We start from the raw sequence: 18,094 nt of genomic DNA, 5'->3' as shown, positions 1-18,094 counted from the left end.
CTAATTGAATTCAAGGTTGTGAGGTCATTAGGGCAGTGACCTTGGGAATGTTCTAGACTAATCGAACTCAGGTCATGATGAGTGTGGGGGAAATGACCTACATAACACATTGTTCGATTTTATTTTCAAAAGCTTGTATTTATCTGCATTACCAGAAGCATCTTGCCGTAAGAATGTCAGTTCATCTTTGTATACACCCATGTCTTCTGGCGTCATCTTCTCAGCCGGTATTTTATCGTTTTTCACATCTTCAGAATACAATGTACGACTCACATATTCGGGCTCTGCGCTAGAGTGATATTCGACTCCACTCCATCCGTATACTTTATTTATAAATTCAGGTCCTCCTTTCCTCTTTCTTAATGTGGATTTCTCTAAAAATCTACTTCCTTTATCTGTTGTAACTCTGATGTCTTTATAATACAGTTCACCACCAATAATCTCAGCATTTAAAATCAATTCGGTTCGTGCATCCGGATTAGTAATCCTATATTTGTCTAAGAGTCCTTCAGCCTTATCTTTTGTAAGTTCTCTTCTCTGTTTAATTAAAATATCCACCTGTGGGCTATCCACTGAAGGATCTGGGTTTGCAAAAGTATCATCGGTAAAAGATATTTCAGCAGCAGTAACATCGTCATCATTCAAATATGATTCATCGAAATCCTGGAGTGGTATATTTTCTTCTCCTCCTTCTGCCATATTGTATTTCTATATTACTACAATTATTTTTTATCATCCCTTACATATACAGTAAAAAAAAATGCACATCTCAGTTGTTGAAAGCGTTGAACAATTGGCCGACTATATCGAAAGAACTAGCGCTGCATATCGACGAAGTTACAAATTAATGGGTCGAATTGATATGGCTCTTAATGTGACTAAGGGAATTCTTGTAAGTTCAGCTGTAATAGCGGCAATTCCAACAGTTCCAGTTCTTTTAGCTTTAACTCCTATACCAGGTGTTATTATTGATGTAATACAAGGAAAAACTGGAGTATCAAAAAGAAGAGAGAAGTATAAACATTATTACGTTCAATATAAACAGCTGCTTACACAAATACAAGAAAAAGGTGCAACAACAGAAAACGGGTCAGAACTTATTCAGGACATATTTCATCAGGCGCTAGAAATTCAAAAACAAGAAGGATTTAGTCCACCTCTGGAAAGATACCTAAGACATTATGGATTAAATGGATATGAAATTTAGTTAACTTCGTGTTCAACATCAGCTAGACTCCGCGACTGACAACACGGGTAAAAGTCCCTTTATATAGGCTAGTTTGATGGTGATGACTCACACGGAATTTCCCGTACACCTTCGGAACGTGTCTATACATGTTGTGTGTTTAGGTCAGACAGAACAAGTTTCTACATGTCCCAGCATCAGTGGTCCGTTCTAATACCCAGCTAGTATATTGCGCAAGTCCAGGACCTGACTCAGAAGGGAATTTCCCTGCTTAGTTCAGGACAATGCACTGCTGCGCCAAAATTGTTGCGCGTGCGTGAGTTCGTATATAGGTCAGGGTCATACTTTAGTTACATGGATGGTTAATTTTTCCTTCACTTCCTTTAGATAAATGAATAAAATGGTGTAAAAATTCTTATTTGTCACAGAAGGGAATAATATTTTACTACTTCCTATTAATCTAGATCCTTATGAATGTAATCGCATGCCGCTGATATATCACCCATGTGCAGCAACAAAGTCAGTGGGCCAAATTTCGCCGGGAATGAAGGTTACGAAAGTAAAGCTTAAACTGGAAAAGCTGTTAGTGAAATCCAAGACTTTAACCTACTGTAAGTAAATAAAAGAAGGGAAGGGGAGGGGAACATCCGTCTTGAAGTGTCTTCTGGGAATTATTCTCGCAAGGCAATGCTCGAGGTACACGGCAACTTGAGCTGGACTATTATAATGATGGGACACCTGGAAATCTCTAACTATACGCTATAAACTGGAAAACTAAACTAATCTACTCAAACTACAGGAGCGATCCTCGATCTTCACACCAGCCTGGTGCCTCTCGGAATCCCCCTTTTTGCCTAAATTCTCTCCTATTTATCCAGTTTTGTAAATGTTTTAGCAAGGAGATGGGAAGTAATTTAAATTCGAACATTGGCTTTGGTTGTTGGAACGCGTCATATCGGGGCGTCAGTCCCTCATGCTGGTATGCATCGTAGCTTAGTATGTGTCAATATTATGTTAAGTAAGGGGAATGTGTGAATTTGAAGAAATTTCCCCCGTCTTACGACGCGGGTATGTCGAAATAGGAGAAATGATGAGAATGGAATCAAACTGGCAAGAGAGGAATGATAGAGATATGACACTTCCATGAATCAACGTCCGCAATATTTTGGTGTCAAGTCCATTGGTTTACCAGATGAGTACCTAGCCAGCATATTTTCCAAACCACTGTGATTTTGTATAACTCAAATTGGTGTGATTTCGTGTATGGTCGTGCCAATGGATAGTAACACTCTGTCACACACATATAGAGGGCGTTCTGGATGAGTGAACACGCGTTTTCACTACTCTCTTGTTCTTCAGTAGTTTTTATAGTCTGATTTCGCATAATTACGAATTTTGAAGTGTTACTTCTACGGTCAAACAGAGGAGCTGTTAGGAGGACTGGAAAATTGTTGGTATGAGTGCACGTCAGCAAGTAAAACGAGCTCGACAAAGTTGACATGACAGCGGGGTCACCATGGACACAGACGCTCTGAGTTGGTTTCAAAATGTCGCCACCAAAACAAATATTATTTATCGAATTTTAACACCACCTTCAAATAGAATGGTTCGTCCCAATCATATATGTAAGAGTGTCGAGCTAGTAATCCTTTCACTTCTATCTGAAGATTGCAAGATGCATGAAACTTAAGTAATAGATTTCATTACTTTGTACTTGAAGTAATCTGTTTATTTATAATTTATATATACATATATATATATATATATATACACATATACATATATACATATACATATATACATATATATATACATATATTATATATATAAATAATATATATATATATATATATATATATATATATATAATATATATATATATATATATATATATATATATATATATATATATATATATATATATATATATATATATATATGATCAGTGGCTTTGTGTCAATTCAGGCAATGTATAGTGCTCGATGCGTTTCCGCAGGGCATAGGTATTGCTAGGCGTGGAACTTATGGTGGTTACTCTACAGACTGTTTCATGACCATGTCACATGGTTCATCATTGACAGAGCCCAGCCTTACTCAACCAAGATAAAACGCTGTAACCTCTTCACCACGGATAAATTTCATCTTATCCACTCAGACAAGTCAACACTGCTAAACAAACGTACAGAATGTCTTCGAAATGTAGACACAGAAGCAAATTCCTCCTCATTAACACTTGAACGCGCAAGACAACCGCCTCATTTGCTTATACACTTTACCCTAGCAACGAGCCTGCCAACTTCACTCCTGACGATTGCCAAGCGCATGAAACAGTCTGTAGAGTAACCACGATAAGTTCCACGTCTGGCAATATATATATATATATATATATATATATATATATATATATATATATATATACAAATGTCCTCGTGGGAAATTACAGTGCTCGATGCTAAAGCAGAGCGTTATAAATAATAACACAAATTACTTCAAGTACAAAGTAATGATATCTGTTACTTAAGTTTGATGCATCCTACAATCATCAGATAGAAGAAGTGAAAGGGATTCTTAGCTCAACACTCTTATTTATGTATATTTATCATATACCCATGCCCATATTGCGATATTTTGATGACGTTTACCGTAAAATATCCCAGTAGATATTTTACGGTAAACGTCACAGTCCGCACGTTAAACGTCATCACTTTATGCCATTCCCGAACTACATCGACACTACTAAATGTAAACAAACAATAAGCTTTATGGCTATCACTCTTCCAAAGTTCGCCTACGATGTTACTATCGATATTAAAAAGTGGTGGGGCTTTGAAGAGCAGGGAAATTTGGGGTTAACACGAGTTAAGCACATGTAGGATTTGTGTTTGAACTTGTCTTGTACATGTGATGATATCCTATCTTTCGATTACCGCTACTGCAAAGTGCTCGCACTGTACTGCTGTGCGGCCGCCGGAGAGCGGTTAACTAGACCCGGTACCCGCTCAGACGATCACCGTTTTTACCGCCACATTTCCACCGTCGTTTGGTCAGAAAGGAGAAAGTCAATAATTGTATAACGAGGCATCAAAATGAGTTTTTTTTCGAATTTTCTCGTAATTAAAGAAATCGACTCTCAATTCATTGTATTTTTAAACCATTCTGACGATAAAATGAAAATTCAAACGGCGAAAAGTAGGGGTTGCATGGACGATCAGCTGAAAATGTTCACTGTCAATATCATAACCATCATGGCAGCATACAATGATCCAGAGCTCCAGGAAATATTTGCATTGGCTGAAAAATTGTGTGGTGATGAGACCAATCGTGACCAGGAAAGGCATCATCAAGAATATGAGCAGTCTAACCGACAACAACAGCAACCAAATCAAGATCGTTATGCTGAATTCACCGATGCAGACTTGGATGAGTTCGTGGATCAGCAAAAGAAGAAAAACACCGTTCGAAGTACCAACACGGCGGTGAAACAATTCCACGAGTGGTTGTCAGTCATGCGTCCATCCGAAACTCGCCCCATTGTTCAAATTCCACCACCTGAACCCGATGGTCTACTTGCTGCCTATTGTGTGGGAACTATACAAAAAATGGGGAAGAATACGAGCCGGATACGCTCACAAATTATCAGCGAGGAATCGATCATTTTCTTCATGACAGCGGCTACCCGGTTTCTATTGTATGCGGCAACGAGTTTCAGCGATCTCGAAAATGTCTCGCAGCAAAAAGGGTAGAGTTGAAAAAGCAAGGAAAAGGAAATAAACCGCAAGCCGCTGAAGTTATTACAGAAGACGAAGAAAAGCTTTTGATTGAAAAGGGTATCGTCGGAAGATCAAGCCCCGAAGCTCTGTTCAACGCGGTTTGGATGAACAATACGAAGATGTTAGGGTTTCGTGGAGGCCAAGAAAACAGGGACTTGAAATGGGGCGACATCCAGCTAAAGAAGACCGCCGGTAATCAGGAGTACCTTGAATTCAACGAAAGAGAAACAAAGACGAGATTTGGACAGGCTGGAGCCAAACTTAAAAAATACCGAAAATCTTCGCAACTCCTGAGAAACCAGATACATGTCCGATCATAACGTACCGCGAATTCACCTATCGCCGCCCCGTCGAAATGAACACCGCCGACAGCCCTTTCTATCTGGCGATCAATTATTCACCCTCGTCAACTGTCTGGTTCAAGAAAACACCGATGGAAAAAACAGATTGGCAGTGGTATAGTCCAAACAATGACCGAGAAAGCTGGAATCAGAGGTAAGAAGACGAACCATAGTATGAGAAAAACGGCTATCACAAAGTTGCTTCACGCGGGTATTCCACCGACACAGGTTCAACAACTGTCCGGTCACAGTCAACTTCAGTCTGTCAACAACTACGCCATCGCCTCTCTCAAACAACAGGAAGAAATGTCAAACATTCTCGCTCCTCAGTCATCATCATCATCATCATCATCATCCACTAACATTCACAGTCAAGCACTAGCGCAAGTTAAAACAGATTCCATCAATTCTAATACATGTCAGTTGGAAGCAGCATCAACGGGCGGTCTATTCAGTGGAGCAATGATTTACGGCGGTTCGTTCAACATCTACGTCTCGAACGGGCCAGCTGGACCATCTTCCGCGACACGACAACCTCCGTTCAAACGACGTCGTCTGGCTGTCATTTATGACACATCTTCAACGTCTGAAAATTCTCAAGAATAAATAGATGCGGACACACGAATTCTCTCATTTAACAGTATGTTCGATGCATCGTTTGCCGTTTCCCCAGTTCTATTGACACGGTGCGGTGTCTCGCCTTCAATTAAGATTTTCTAGAATTCGTGGACTTACCAATTTCAAATTTTACTGTTCCTGTTGGCTTTGTGTCCCGTTAGTTATATCTTATAGTTATATGGAGTAAATCCAGAGTGATCAGCTGTTACAGTGCGTGAATATATCGTCGCCACATTGTGTTCATTGTAAAGGCATGTGTATTGATGCCTGTTTTCATTATTGTAATTTAAATCAGTGCGCGCGGCGGAATAAATGAGATCGTTTAAATTGAAACTAGTAATCTTTATTTCTCTCATTTTTTTCGAAATATGGGCATGGGTATAAGGTAAATCGGTTATTACCCAATATCGCCTGTTCCTTGTGTCGTATCAGCATTCGTGTCATTTGTGATGCGTCAGACACTCGACTTCGTCTCGTGTCTGACGCATCACAAATGACACTCATGCTGATACGACACAGGAACAGGTGATATTGGGTAATAACCTCTAAGTATATATGTGAATTCTTTTTGTTTGTTTTCGTTGTAACTGTTACATATATTTTTATTTCCAGAATATTTTGAACAACGAAATTGCTTTTCGGCGGGATGGATACTTTTGAAAATCAAATGACTCCTTCTGTGTTGTTTGAACAATACATTACCCCTTTGCAGTTTTCAAATTTAAGGTGACCCCTGGATTTGCCGGCCCATTCCGGAGTAATAACTGAACGCTCCCTAAGGCTTAAGGAGCCACTCAGAGACATTGACAGCCTAGCAGGAGCGCTTGCGTACAAAGTCAAGTGTAGGGAAATCGATGTATGCATTATGTAACAGTGAGATGTTTACACGTCTTTAAGCTGTCACAAGAAAATAGGGATAAGAGACACAAAAATACAGTCTTTGGGGCTATATATCGATTTAATTTGTTTGGCAGTTGGCAAGTTAAGAGTGAAAAATATTTTGCCCCAGCTAAACAATTTTTCGTGGGGGTTTTGGTTGCTTCACAAAGCTAGAGCGCCCCCATCTAAAAAACATAATTCGTTCGTGTCATTCTCATGCAACCTCAATTTTCATGACAGACGTTTACCCTGCTGTTTTTTCTCGTTTCTCTCCAACAGATTTATTGTTTGCTCTGCGTAATCTCACATTACCAAGCACTCGGTTATAAAGAACACTATGCAAGGATACTGACAGGCGGAGAAAATGGTCGAGTTCGTCTTTATGTGAGCACACCAATACCCGTGTGTAGGAAAGTGGTGAGAATATCCGAAGGAGTCAGATATTTACAAATTAAAACACGTTGCAAACGTTTACAATCATGTTCCGTTTTCAACGAAATATAGAGTAGTGCACTTTTACCGTCTATGACAAAGACAAAGTCACAATACCTCACGTTTAGTTGATTACACAAAATTATGCCGCAGTCGTTTGACAGTGTTTGTAGCAAAGTCTTTAATTGGAGTAAGATTCATAAGGAAAGGACCTACATAAACCCTCACAGTGCCAGGGGAAACGAATGCTTCATAATTCAATATTATCTCCATTAAAAACATATTTTAGCGGTCCTTTGGTCGTTTATATCAACATTGAAGCTGATGGGAAAATAATATTTGAGGAAGTGAGAAAAATATAGCTGTACGTAAATGATACATAGAATTTGGGTCATCAAAAATGTGTGACATCAATATAACAAATATAAACTAACACGAGGGGAACAGCTGACAACCAATGACGTCGTAGAAAAGATTGACAGGGAAAGATGTAAAAAATAGGAGCAACACCCAGAATCATTATAGAAGGAAGGAGGAACTTGAAAACAGTAAAAATGTACATTATTGGTACTAACGAAAGGCGAATACTATTTCGAATGCGCTGGTATTTGTGGAAGTGGGTGAGTATGCTAGGGTGCATTTTGATGTTCACTATAATCTCTTGTAGCAAAAGTGTTTATGATGCTTCCAAATTGAACTAAATTGAAGTTTAATTTATACCGTTAAGTTAAGCGAAAATTTACGACAAAACACGATGCTCTTAGCTATCTAAGCAGTTTTGAATTCCGTTGAACGAGAGAGAGAGAGAGAGAGAGAGAGAGAGAGAGAGAGAGAGAGAGAGAGAGAGAGAGAGATGGTATATTCATAGAATGCTTCCATACTCTTACAGGACGATACGCCGCCAAGTTACAACAGTACTCTACCACCTAGCTACAGCGAAAGCAAATCGTAGCATCGTCAACCGGCCTAGCTAGAGTGAAACTTGCATTCCAGACTACCACCTTGGTCACTTAAGGTTTCCTGAACATCAACAGCGGAAATCACATCTCACAAAATGCAGACCCTTCCTATTCAATAGCCATCTCAGTTGTTGCTACAGAGATTGATGGATTATTACTTCTTACCATCAGAGACATCGGGAAAATGGAAGGGAAAATATACAGACGTGTGAAATCAAGGCTCACTTTTATTACCAAATTTATACTTTCAGCAAGGAACACTAGAGTGAGAATATACTCAAAACTTGTGACCTTATTGCCAACAGATATTCAACTAAAGATAACCATGATCTCATCTTATCTTATATAATATCTTACATAACATAATTTCTTCTCATATCATATCTTATCATAACTTATCTTTTTTTCGACATTTTTAATGAAATAACTGACTCAAAGACCAAAACAATACACATTTGCAATATGTAAGAAAGAAACTAAATCAGTGCGTTGGAAAAAGGTGCAGCAGGAAAATTTACATGTCAAATATTTATTCCATTTTATGTTATGTTTGCAGAGTATCAAGAGTGCCTAAGTCTCAAACTACTTTTCGAAAATATTTGTGTGAAGTTTTTGAGTGAGTGTAATTTTGCGTATCATGATCACTCGTAAAACACATAGGGCTAGCAAATGTACATATCTAGACTCAGTGTGGATTGCGTTTTCAAATTCAAAATGTCAATAAACAGTCACTGTAACTTTTACATTGATTTCCTTGCTTCGTAGAAATCTTTAATATAGCAGAACAGAAGTAACTTCATTCCATGGCTAAAGAATCATGGTCAGGAATCCCTTTGTCAAGTCAACCGATCTCTTGAAATGAAAATGCAATCATAACTGCAGGAGGCACTCTGTTTTCTAACATACTCTCACTCGGGGCATATGTCTCATTTCCCTAATGACTTCTTCGTTGATCTTAAAAGCCCTTGCCAGCAATTTCCAACCGTGGTTTTCTCCTAACACTCTCTCTAGGTTCTCTCTTGTGTCACGGTCATCCTGATACACATTTCCCAGCTTGCTGCACTGGCCTCCGATGTCATATAGTAGTAGCAGCCAGGCTGACGTGTTTCCTGGATCGGTAGAAATCTGTTGGGCTACAGACGAACAAAGGGAAATCGAAACAAATATAAATATTTAAGCCAGTATAAACACTGACAGTTATTACACCAACCATATGAACAGCGGCCTTTTATTTAATAACAATGCGAGGAAATCTAGCGTTGTGTAGGGCATATACCTAAACAAAGATGAAACAACAATAACCAAAACATTGACAAGATTGTCGTAGGGTTATTAACAGTTCTTTCACCCTTAGCAACAATGTTATTAAACACTGTTATCAAAGTCTAATTTGTCTTGGAAAACTGTTTTACTCGGTACATGGCGCAATTGCAAACACGTTGTCTCCATAGCTCCCCTACGGAGAGGGGAGGGGTTTAATATATACCGGCTCATGCACTAAATTATTCGGTACAACATAATCAAAATTATTTTCACAAAATGCTTCATATTTACGATGACGACGACGACGACGACGACGACGACGACGACGACGATGATGATGATGATGATGATGATGATGGTGATGGTGAATGGTGGTGGTGGTGATGATGATGATGATGATGAGTGTGATGGTGATGATGATGACGATGATGATGATGATGATGATGATGATGATGGTGGTGAATGGTGGTGATGATGATGATGTTGATTGTCATCGTTATCATCAAACTTACCTCTTTTACAGGGACCGTGGGGGTATCGATGACAGCGATGTGCATTTCCACGTGACTTCGCCCGTATGGTGAATCACCCTGATGAACGTTTATACTGTAAGTGCAAGGACCGGTGTCTTCTCCACATTTGGTCAGCAGGAAACTTGTATTGCTGACACAGATCTCTTGCCAAAGGGCGTCGATATTCATGGTCTGAAAATGCATAAAATCATATGTCGTTATTAAAGAAAGGGCTATTTTATGCCCTTTTACAAGAAAAGTTCCGAAATTTATAGAGATCTATAGAGAACTTCGAACAAAGGTTGTACAATTGGTTAAAACCGCCAAGAAATGTCACTTTGCTGGCCTGGTTGAAAACTGCTCCGGTGATCAGAAGAAGCTCTTCCAGATAGTCACCAGTCTATTTGGACAACATTCAAACTCATCCACGTTGCCTGACTATAATGACTCTGTTGAACTGGCTGATCGGTTTGCTCGGTTCTTCATAAACCGTGTACAATCGCTCATCCTTGATATTGCTTCAACGATTGGTAATGTTAATATCCAGTTTTGTACACCTCTTTTTGCTTCAGGACCTGGGTGTCGTCTGGCTTCATTTCAGCTCACTACTGTTGATGAGATTGATGAGATTATTCGCTCATCACCCTCATCCTCCTGCTGTCTTGATCCTATTCCCACCAAGATCCTGAAGGATAAGCATGTCCTTACTATTCTTTTACCATTGATTACAGATATTTTTAATAACTCATTACAGTCTGGCTTTGTGCCATCCGATTTCAAAGATGCAGTCGTAAAACCTCTTTTGAAGAAACCTTCACTAGATCATAACACTCTTAAGAATTATCGCCCGATTTCGAATCTCCCATTCCTATCAAAGGTTCTCGAACGCATTGCCGCTCGTAGACTTAAAGCTCACATTGTCTCCAATTCTTTAGATGAACCCTTACAATCGGCTTATAAACAAGGACACTCTACTGAAACAGCTCTATTAAAGGTCACTAATGATATTTTATGTGCACTTGATTCTAAGCAGGATGTATTTTTAGTTATGTTAGATCTTTCTGCCGCCTTTGATACGGTTAATCATGAAATTTTGTTAGAGCGTTTGCACCATCGTTTCGGTGTCTCTGATAATGCTTTGATGTGGTTTAAGTCATATCTCTCCGATCGAAGACAAGCTGTAATCATAAATTCTACCCAGTCGCCCTATTATCCTCTGGAAACAGGTGTACCGCAAGGGTCAGTCCTTGGCCCAATTTTATTTAATGTTTACACATCCCTCCTAGGCGACGTAGTCGCTCGTCGTGGTTGTAAATATCATTTTTATGCCGATGACTCAAATCTGTACATGTCTTTTCGACGTGAAAATTACTATGTCACTTTAAGTAATCTTGAATCCTGTGTCTCAGATGTCAGAGCCTGGATGTCCTCAAATTTTCTACGCCTTAATGATGATAAAACAGAATTTGTAATTTCTCTAAGAATTTTGACTTTTATTCAAGTCTTGAGCGAAGTCTTCGTATAGGTGATGCGCTGATTTCAACCCAATGACAAGCAAAGAGCCTTAGCGTCATTCTTGATTCCGGTCTCACCATGAAATCTCATGTCAGTCATATTTGTCGCTCTTCCATGTTCCATATTCGACGCATTGCCCTCATTCGTAAGTACCTATCCAGATCTGCCACTGAACAACTTATCCATTCGCTTGTCTCCTCACGTATCGATTCTTGTAATTCTTTGCTGCATGGTTTACCACTGTATTTGATTAATCGCATTCAGCATGTTCAAAATGTAGCAGCCAGAGTTATAATTCGGTCAAAGCGTTCTGATCATATAACACCATTTCTGCAGGAACTACATTCGCTACCTGTACACCAGCGTATGATTACAAGATTTTAATTATTACTTTTAAATGTTTATATGGTGCTGGTCCACAATATCTGAGAGATTTAATAAGTTTTTATGTACCTAGGCGCAAACTTCGTTCTGCCAACGATTTTAAACTCAATACATTCATGACCAAGACAAAAAGGTATGGTGATAGGGCGTTCTGTTCTGCAGCCCCATTTTTATGGAACGAGCTTCCAGTGAATATTCGTTCTTGTAATAATTTTAATACTTTTAAACGTATGCTTAAGACACACCTTTTTAAGTTAGCTTTCTCTATTGATTAGACTTTTTTATGATTTTGCTTGTTTTTAACTTTCTCGATCAATTATATTTTTATTAGTTATCCATTTTCTTATTGTAATGTATCTTTTAGCGGCTGTGATCACTTTTTCTGTGGAGTTTGTCGCTTTATAAATAAATAAATAAATAAATAAATAAATAAATAATAATAATAATAATAATAATAATAATAATATTATTATTATTATTTAGTTATACTGTCCCTGACGTTTGTCAACGATATATGTATTTACCTAAATATGGAGTTGCTATATTTTAAGTAGCAGATATCTGACGATGAAGTAGACAATAGTATTAATTACCTGATGACTGTGACCCCTGCATTCATAGCCTCCTTGTACATTCAGAATATCAACATGCAGGTCGCCGTTGCCATGGAGAGTAACATATTTCGTAGCATCACTGAGCTTCCCGTTTAAACGTTTCTCTTCGAATTCAATACGCTGAGTGAAATATATATACGTGTTTCAGCGCATGATATAGATCAAATTCTGTGGTAACTGCATGCAACATTCAATAAGGCGTTAGATGGCTAAAATCAGTATTTTGAGGGCTTCGAACTAAATATTACTGACTTACAGTCAATACAAAAGTCATGATTTTTCTCTAAGAGTCATATCAGTACTGGTTTTGGAAACTGTTATTTTGATGGCAGACCATTAGAGCTTATTTCCCACCATTATTCTTTAGGTTTGATATTAACTTCAAGAAACAACTTATCACTGGGCATCGCAACCCTAGCACCACAAGCAAGCAAGCAAGTATAAAGTTTTGATCAGGTTTTCAATTACAGACGAAAAGTCATACTTTGATATTAATTTTTCCCAATTTGAAATAATGCAATTTTTGATTGTGGCAATATTAGTTTCTGAACCCCTTAGTATTCTCTTGGGTAAAATCCAAAGGATGTGGTACTGGCTAGCCACTTTAAGTCGCATCGCATCGCCGATACGATGGAGCTACAATTCCAGTATTGGCCAGGACATGAGAAAATAGAACCAGGCTAGAAGCTTTGAATCATGGAATTAAAAAGCATGCTATAAATGGATACTTAAACTGTTTGTATGCGCATACAAACGTTTTAAACATCCCATAATATCTACATATATATGACAATTTACCTCTTTTTCATCAGGCTTCGCTTTGCCGATGTATACCCTGACGCGTATAGGCATTCTCGGCGAAATATATGTATGGAAAGCCATCACACCAAACAGTAGACACTCGTTGGGACATCCAACTGTCGACAGACACATGTGTACTTTGTAAAATGAGTGCTGAAGATGAGACATCTATTCCCATGGATAAGTGTTTTGGTGTCTTCATCACTACATTCAGACAACGTATCCTCTTCGCCCTCGGTACCATCGGTTGGTGGCCTTGAAAGAATTGTCAGGGGAGATCGGTCGGTCTTTGTCATACAGTACGCATTGCGGGAAAGAGAGAATGACTGGTTTGTTGAACTGGGTTCCTGGTGGACCACAGACAACAGTTGGACTGACTCTCCTCTTCCCATCTATTGAACTGCATCTATCGGCGTCCTCCCAGCTAACCCCGACAGAGACGTATTTACATTCGCCTTCAGGAACGCCTCCTTCCGGCATGACAAGTGTTATATCGGTGTTGGGTACACTAATGAATTGCTGTTGGTGGTCTACCTCAACTGTGCGAACTATACCTTTTTTCAAAATGTTACGGAACCCTACTATTAAAGATATTAAAAAATCAGTCGACATGTATTTTATTTTCCACTTGCTGCAACTATGTGATTAGAATTAAGTAGGGAGAGACTCCTTACAGATTTTATTCTGACATGATTTTGCGAGGACTACTATCTATACAATCTATTTATTAGGAAGATGTCAGATGAGAGAGGGTAAACCCTAAGGAAGCCGTACCTTGCCAGATTTGGATATGTTGAAAATTTGGCGAATTTCATAACATTTTCCCAATATGTGGTGATCAATTATATGAATGACGAAAACTGAATGTAAAATGCAAACAACAATTCTCATTTCAAAGTATGCTTATATATTCACCCTGTTAGAATAGGGCATTTGATAGTATTAACCGGGCTGACACATATAAATATAACAGAAATCACGAAAATTTCCTTTAAAATATGTAAGTTATATGTCAGTATGAGTTGCGTGACATCTTCACTTTGCATTAAGAATGGGGCAATAAACCTGAATCGGTGACATTGAAGATAATTACATCGTTAGATACCTTTTCAACTAATCTGAATAAGTGACATTATGCCTGAGTGTCCCTGCTGTTTTGAAGGATGAAAGATTACATAGCAAAAAATACTCTGGTAGCAGCTATTGCTTTTGCTATATGCTATACTCAGTGTGCTACTTTTATGTTGATTAAAGTAAATGTGATTTGTTTGTTGTATGCAGATCAAAATTCCATTATGATTGATAATTTACGTTAAAAAACTCACTGCAATCTTCAAGCTTCTCGTGACGCAAATGTTGGAGCTCCGTAACTGGCGAGAGCAAAGTTGAGGTTGAAGGAAATGATGGATAAGCATAGATGTCCTACCATTATGAAATATTATATGGCACAAATAAAATTACTCCGGTCTCAGCTAATTTTGCGATTGAACTGACGCTGCAATTTAAGAGTATACTTTTTGCGTGACATGTCAAATGACAGACCAGCGGACTGTTTTCATTATCTTGAAAGTTAAAGGTGACTTATCGATTATCAATCAAAATTCCGTAATTTTGTAGGTTTTGCAATGTTGTTATAAATGTCCAGACTGCCTTAGGATTCGAATCTTTACTTCTGAGTTCTTGCAGAAAATACTCGCGTTTTGATTTTTCAATCATGTGAACAACTTTATTCCTTGCCAATCAATACTGAGAAAGTTTGCTAGGGTCCGATTTCACTTGCTCCAGCAGAGCATCTCTTTCGTGCATTACATTAAAGATATCGGTATTCGTCACACCTTAGGTAGCCTAATACGTCTAGATCGTTTTTCAATGAAGCGTGAATATCAAAAATCTTGTTAAATGTGGTAACCTAAATTCTCATCGCAATATTTACACTGTTCGCAATATTTACTGAATTCCATGGTGCGTGACAAAGGTCACGAAGAAATAAACTGTGGTCAAAATTAGTAAAAGAACGAAATTTGACTATGAGATGAGAGGGTACACGCAAAAAATTTACGTTTCTTTTGCACACTACAATAATAGGATAGTGATCCGAAAGACCAATTTCAGGTATAAAAACTTTTGCGACATTTTCTAACGGATAGCTTAGCTGTGCTTGTAAAATTTCAGAATGTAACACGTGAGATACCTGTTGAGGGTCCCTAGCATGGATTAGGTTATCTGTTCAAGTACAAATGATTTTTGAACAGGAAAATAGCAACTGTATCATTTTGTGAAATCTTGAAGGGTTTTACGGCGATATCTTATAAACGGTCCGGAATTTTTAGAAACGCATGCTTATCTATATTCTCATGTATGAACTCAATAATCCTACCAAAAGTCAGCTACATTGGTTTACAATTGAGAGAGTTGAAAGATTTTGAGCATTTTCAAAATACCAGGAGTCAAAAATCCATAGAAAACAACGGAACGATAAGATTTTGTACTTGCAATAGTGCGCTTTTGGAACGTTGCCAGCGATAGCAACCAACGCGCGCTTTGAATCCTTCGGTATCGCCTTAATGGTCAGCTTTCTGAGAAGGAATACATCTCTTATAGGGTACCCGAAGGTTCAATTTTTGGCCCTTTTGATCTTCATAATTTATATTAACGACCTTCCAGCTACCATAACAAAGTGTAAAATTGCTTTGTATGCCGATCACGCTGCCATTATTGCTTCTGATGATTCAGTTAGTGAGATTAAGAATACATTGTCTTCTGAACTAGGGAACGTTGAAAAATGGTTAGATACGATAAACTGACACTTACAAGCCAGAAAACACAATGAATGCTTTTTGGTTCACATCATAATATCAAAAAGGCTTGATCAACCATAACAAAAATGTATGATCAGAAAATTGAACAGGCTGAGTGTTTCAAATATTTAGGGGTCTTTTTCGACGAATTTTTTAACTGGAATTTGCATCTGTCATGGTTAAATAAAAAAGATATCTGCACGTCTCGGTATGTCACGTCGTACCAGACAAAAGGTCGACACTAAAACTTGCACTTTGATGTACAATTCTTTGATTCAACCTTTGTTTGATTTCTGTGATGTTATTTCGAACTGGGCTAACAAACTGATATCGACAGATTACGGTCACTTCATCACAGAGCAACCCGTTTAATGATGTTACTAGAAAGCGGCGTCATTTTGTTAAAGCTGGGTTGCAGCTACTGGATACGTTGGGCTGGAATACGATTGAGTCAAAATGTCGACGCCATGTATGTCACATGATGTTGAAGTGTTTAAAATCTAATCGAGGGGATATTGTTTATCCATATTAAGACAACCATGTTTGATTGTTATAAACCAACACATCAATATTAGACAAGAAATTCTCATAGATTTACTCTACTTTTTATAAAACAACTACAGCATGTAATTTCTTTATATTTCGTGCAATTAATTATTTCAGCAGTTTACCTGCTGTTTTTCATGATATCACTTCTTTACGGCAATTGAAACCTCCTTCAAAGTGATTTTTTGCTTTGATTTTTTGTGTTGTTTTTCCAGTTTTGTTTTTTGTTGTATATGTCTCGCCTTTTGTTTGTCACTTGACTTTCTTTTTTTAATCATATTTTGTATTTTGCCTAATCCATTTGATGTATTTTGAGTTTCATTTATTACAATATTTTATTTTACACTGGTGCTCCCTGGAAATCAGTACATTTTGACTGAGGGAGCTAGCCAGTATAACTATGAACGAATGAATGAATGAACAAGTAAAGAAACAAATTACATCTGTATATTGTCGTGCACCTGTTTTACTATGTGCATGTCTAGAATTGGAAACATGGAAACAAAAGAATGCTTAAGACCTTTACCAACCACTTAAAGTAGTCAATCATTGATTCAATTTGGTCAGCAACGCTGCAATTAGTCAATATTTGCGAATATCATACGCGCAGGATTAAATGTGCATGAATAGAGGGTTGTTTTCTTTGCATATGAATCAATGTGGGGCAAATTATTATCATCAAATTTTGGCATGATTTTAGATGACTGTGACCTATTCCGTATTTCGGAATTACTACAACTAGACTAGTACTTGATAACGTTGAGAACCTGGTAGTGCTGTCTCTTTCATGACTAATCTACCTCATTAATTATGCAACTATCTCATTCTAGGCTGCATTGAAAACAAAACTTCATATCTCCCGATTTTCTTCTACGTTTTGGATATAACTCAATAGTATCAGTCCAGTCAATGACACAATAACATGAGAAGGAGCCTTACATTACATCAAACAAATTGCAACACAATCATTCATGTAGTTTTATACTTGGGATTCTGCTTAGTCAGTCTGACTAAGCAGAATCCCAAATATAAAACTACATGAATGATTGTGTTGCAATTTGTTTGATGTATTGTAAGGCTCCTTCTCATGTTATTGTGTCATTGACTGGACTGATACTATTATAGCAGTAAGAATGGAAATGGCATTTTCCATCGTAATATATGACGGTATCAGTTAGGTTTATTGCCTCGTCAACAAGTTCTGTTTTCTCCTTCTCTTGTTCTTTTTTGTGCCACAGAGAACTCAAATCGCGATGAAACAAAAGGTATGAGAATAACACCCTAACGCAGCACTATAGCCGGCTTATATTTATTTAACTAAGCTGACATGTTAATTCAAAAAATGTTTGTTCATAGTCAAATGCACTCTGCGTCCTTACTCCTCAGTTCACAGAATAGATACATTTCAAAACGTTACAATGTTTGGGTGAAAATAAAAATCTTAATTTCTGCCTCACATCACAACATCTCTCGACG

At 37.9% G+C, this 18,094-nt stretch overlaps 1 protein-coding gene and 1 long non-coding RNA gene across 2 annotated transcripts in view; both read right to left on the bottom strand.

The window, feature by feature from the left end:
* Positions 1–9,192: 9,192 nt before the first annotated feature.
* The window catches only part of LOC139132285 (UNC5C-like protein), a 123,234-nt gene continuing 114,332 nt past the window's right edge, over positions 9,193–18,094 (bottom strand). The window contains exon 4 of the mRNA XM_070698674.1: positions 9,193–9,318. Within this exon, the coding sequence (XP_070554775.1) occupies positions 9,193–9,318 (126 nt within the window). The remainder of the gene's footprint in view (positions 9,319–18,094) is intronic.
* On the bottom strand, positions 9,966–13,452 carry LOC139130522 (uncharacterized). The gene is made up of 3 exons (XR_011551889.1): positions 13,272–13,452; positions 12,453–12,593; positions 9,966–10,152 (listed from the first exon to the last, which is right to left on the bottom strand). It is a non-coding gene; the product is annotated as an uncharacterized lncRNA (long non-coding RNA).

This window comes from Ptychodera flava, chromosome 4 (assembly GCF_041260155.1).
Source record: "Ptychodera flava strain L36383 chromosome 4, AS_Pfla_20210202, whole genome shotgun sequence".
NCBI classification, from domain to species: Eukaryota; Metazoa; Hemichordata; class Enteropneusta; family Ptychoderidae; genus Ptychodera; species Ptychodera flava.
This window is presented reverse-complemented; position numbering and strand designations above follow the sequence as displayed.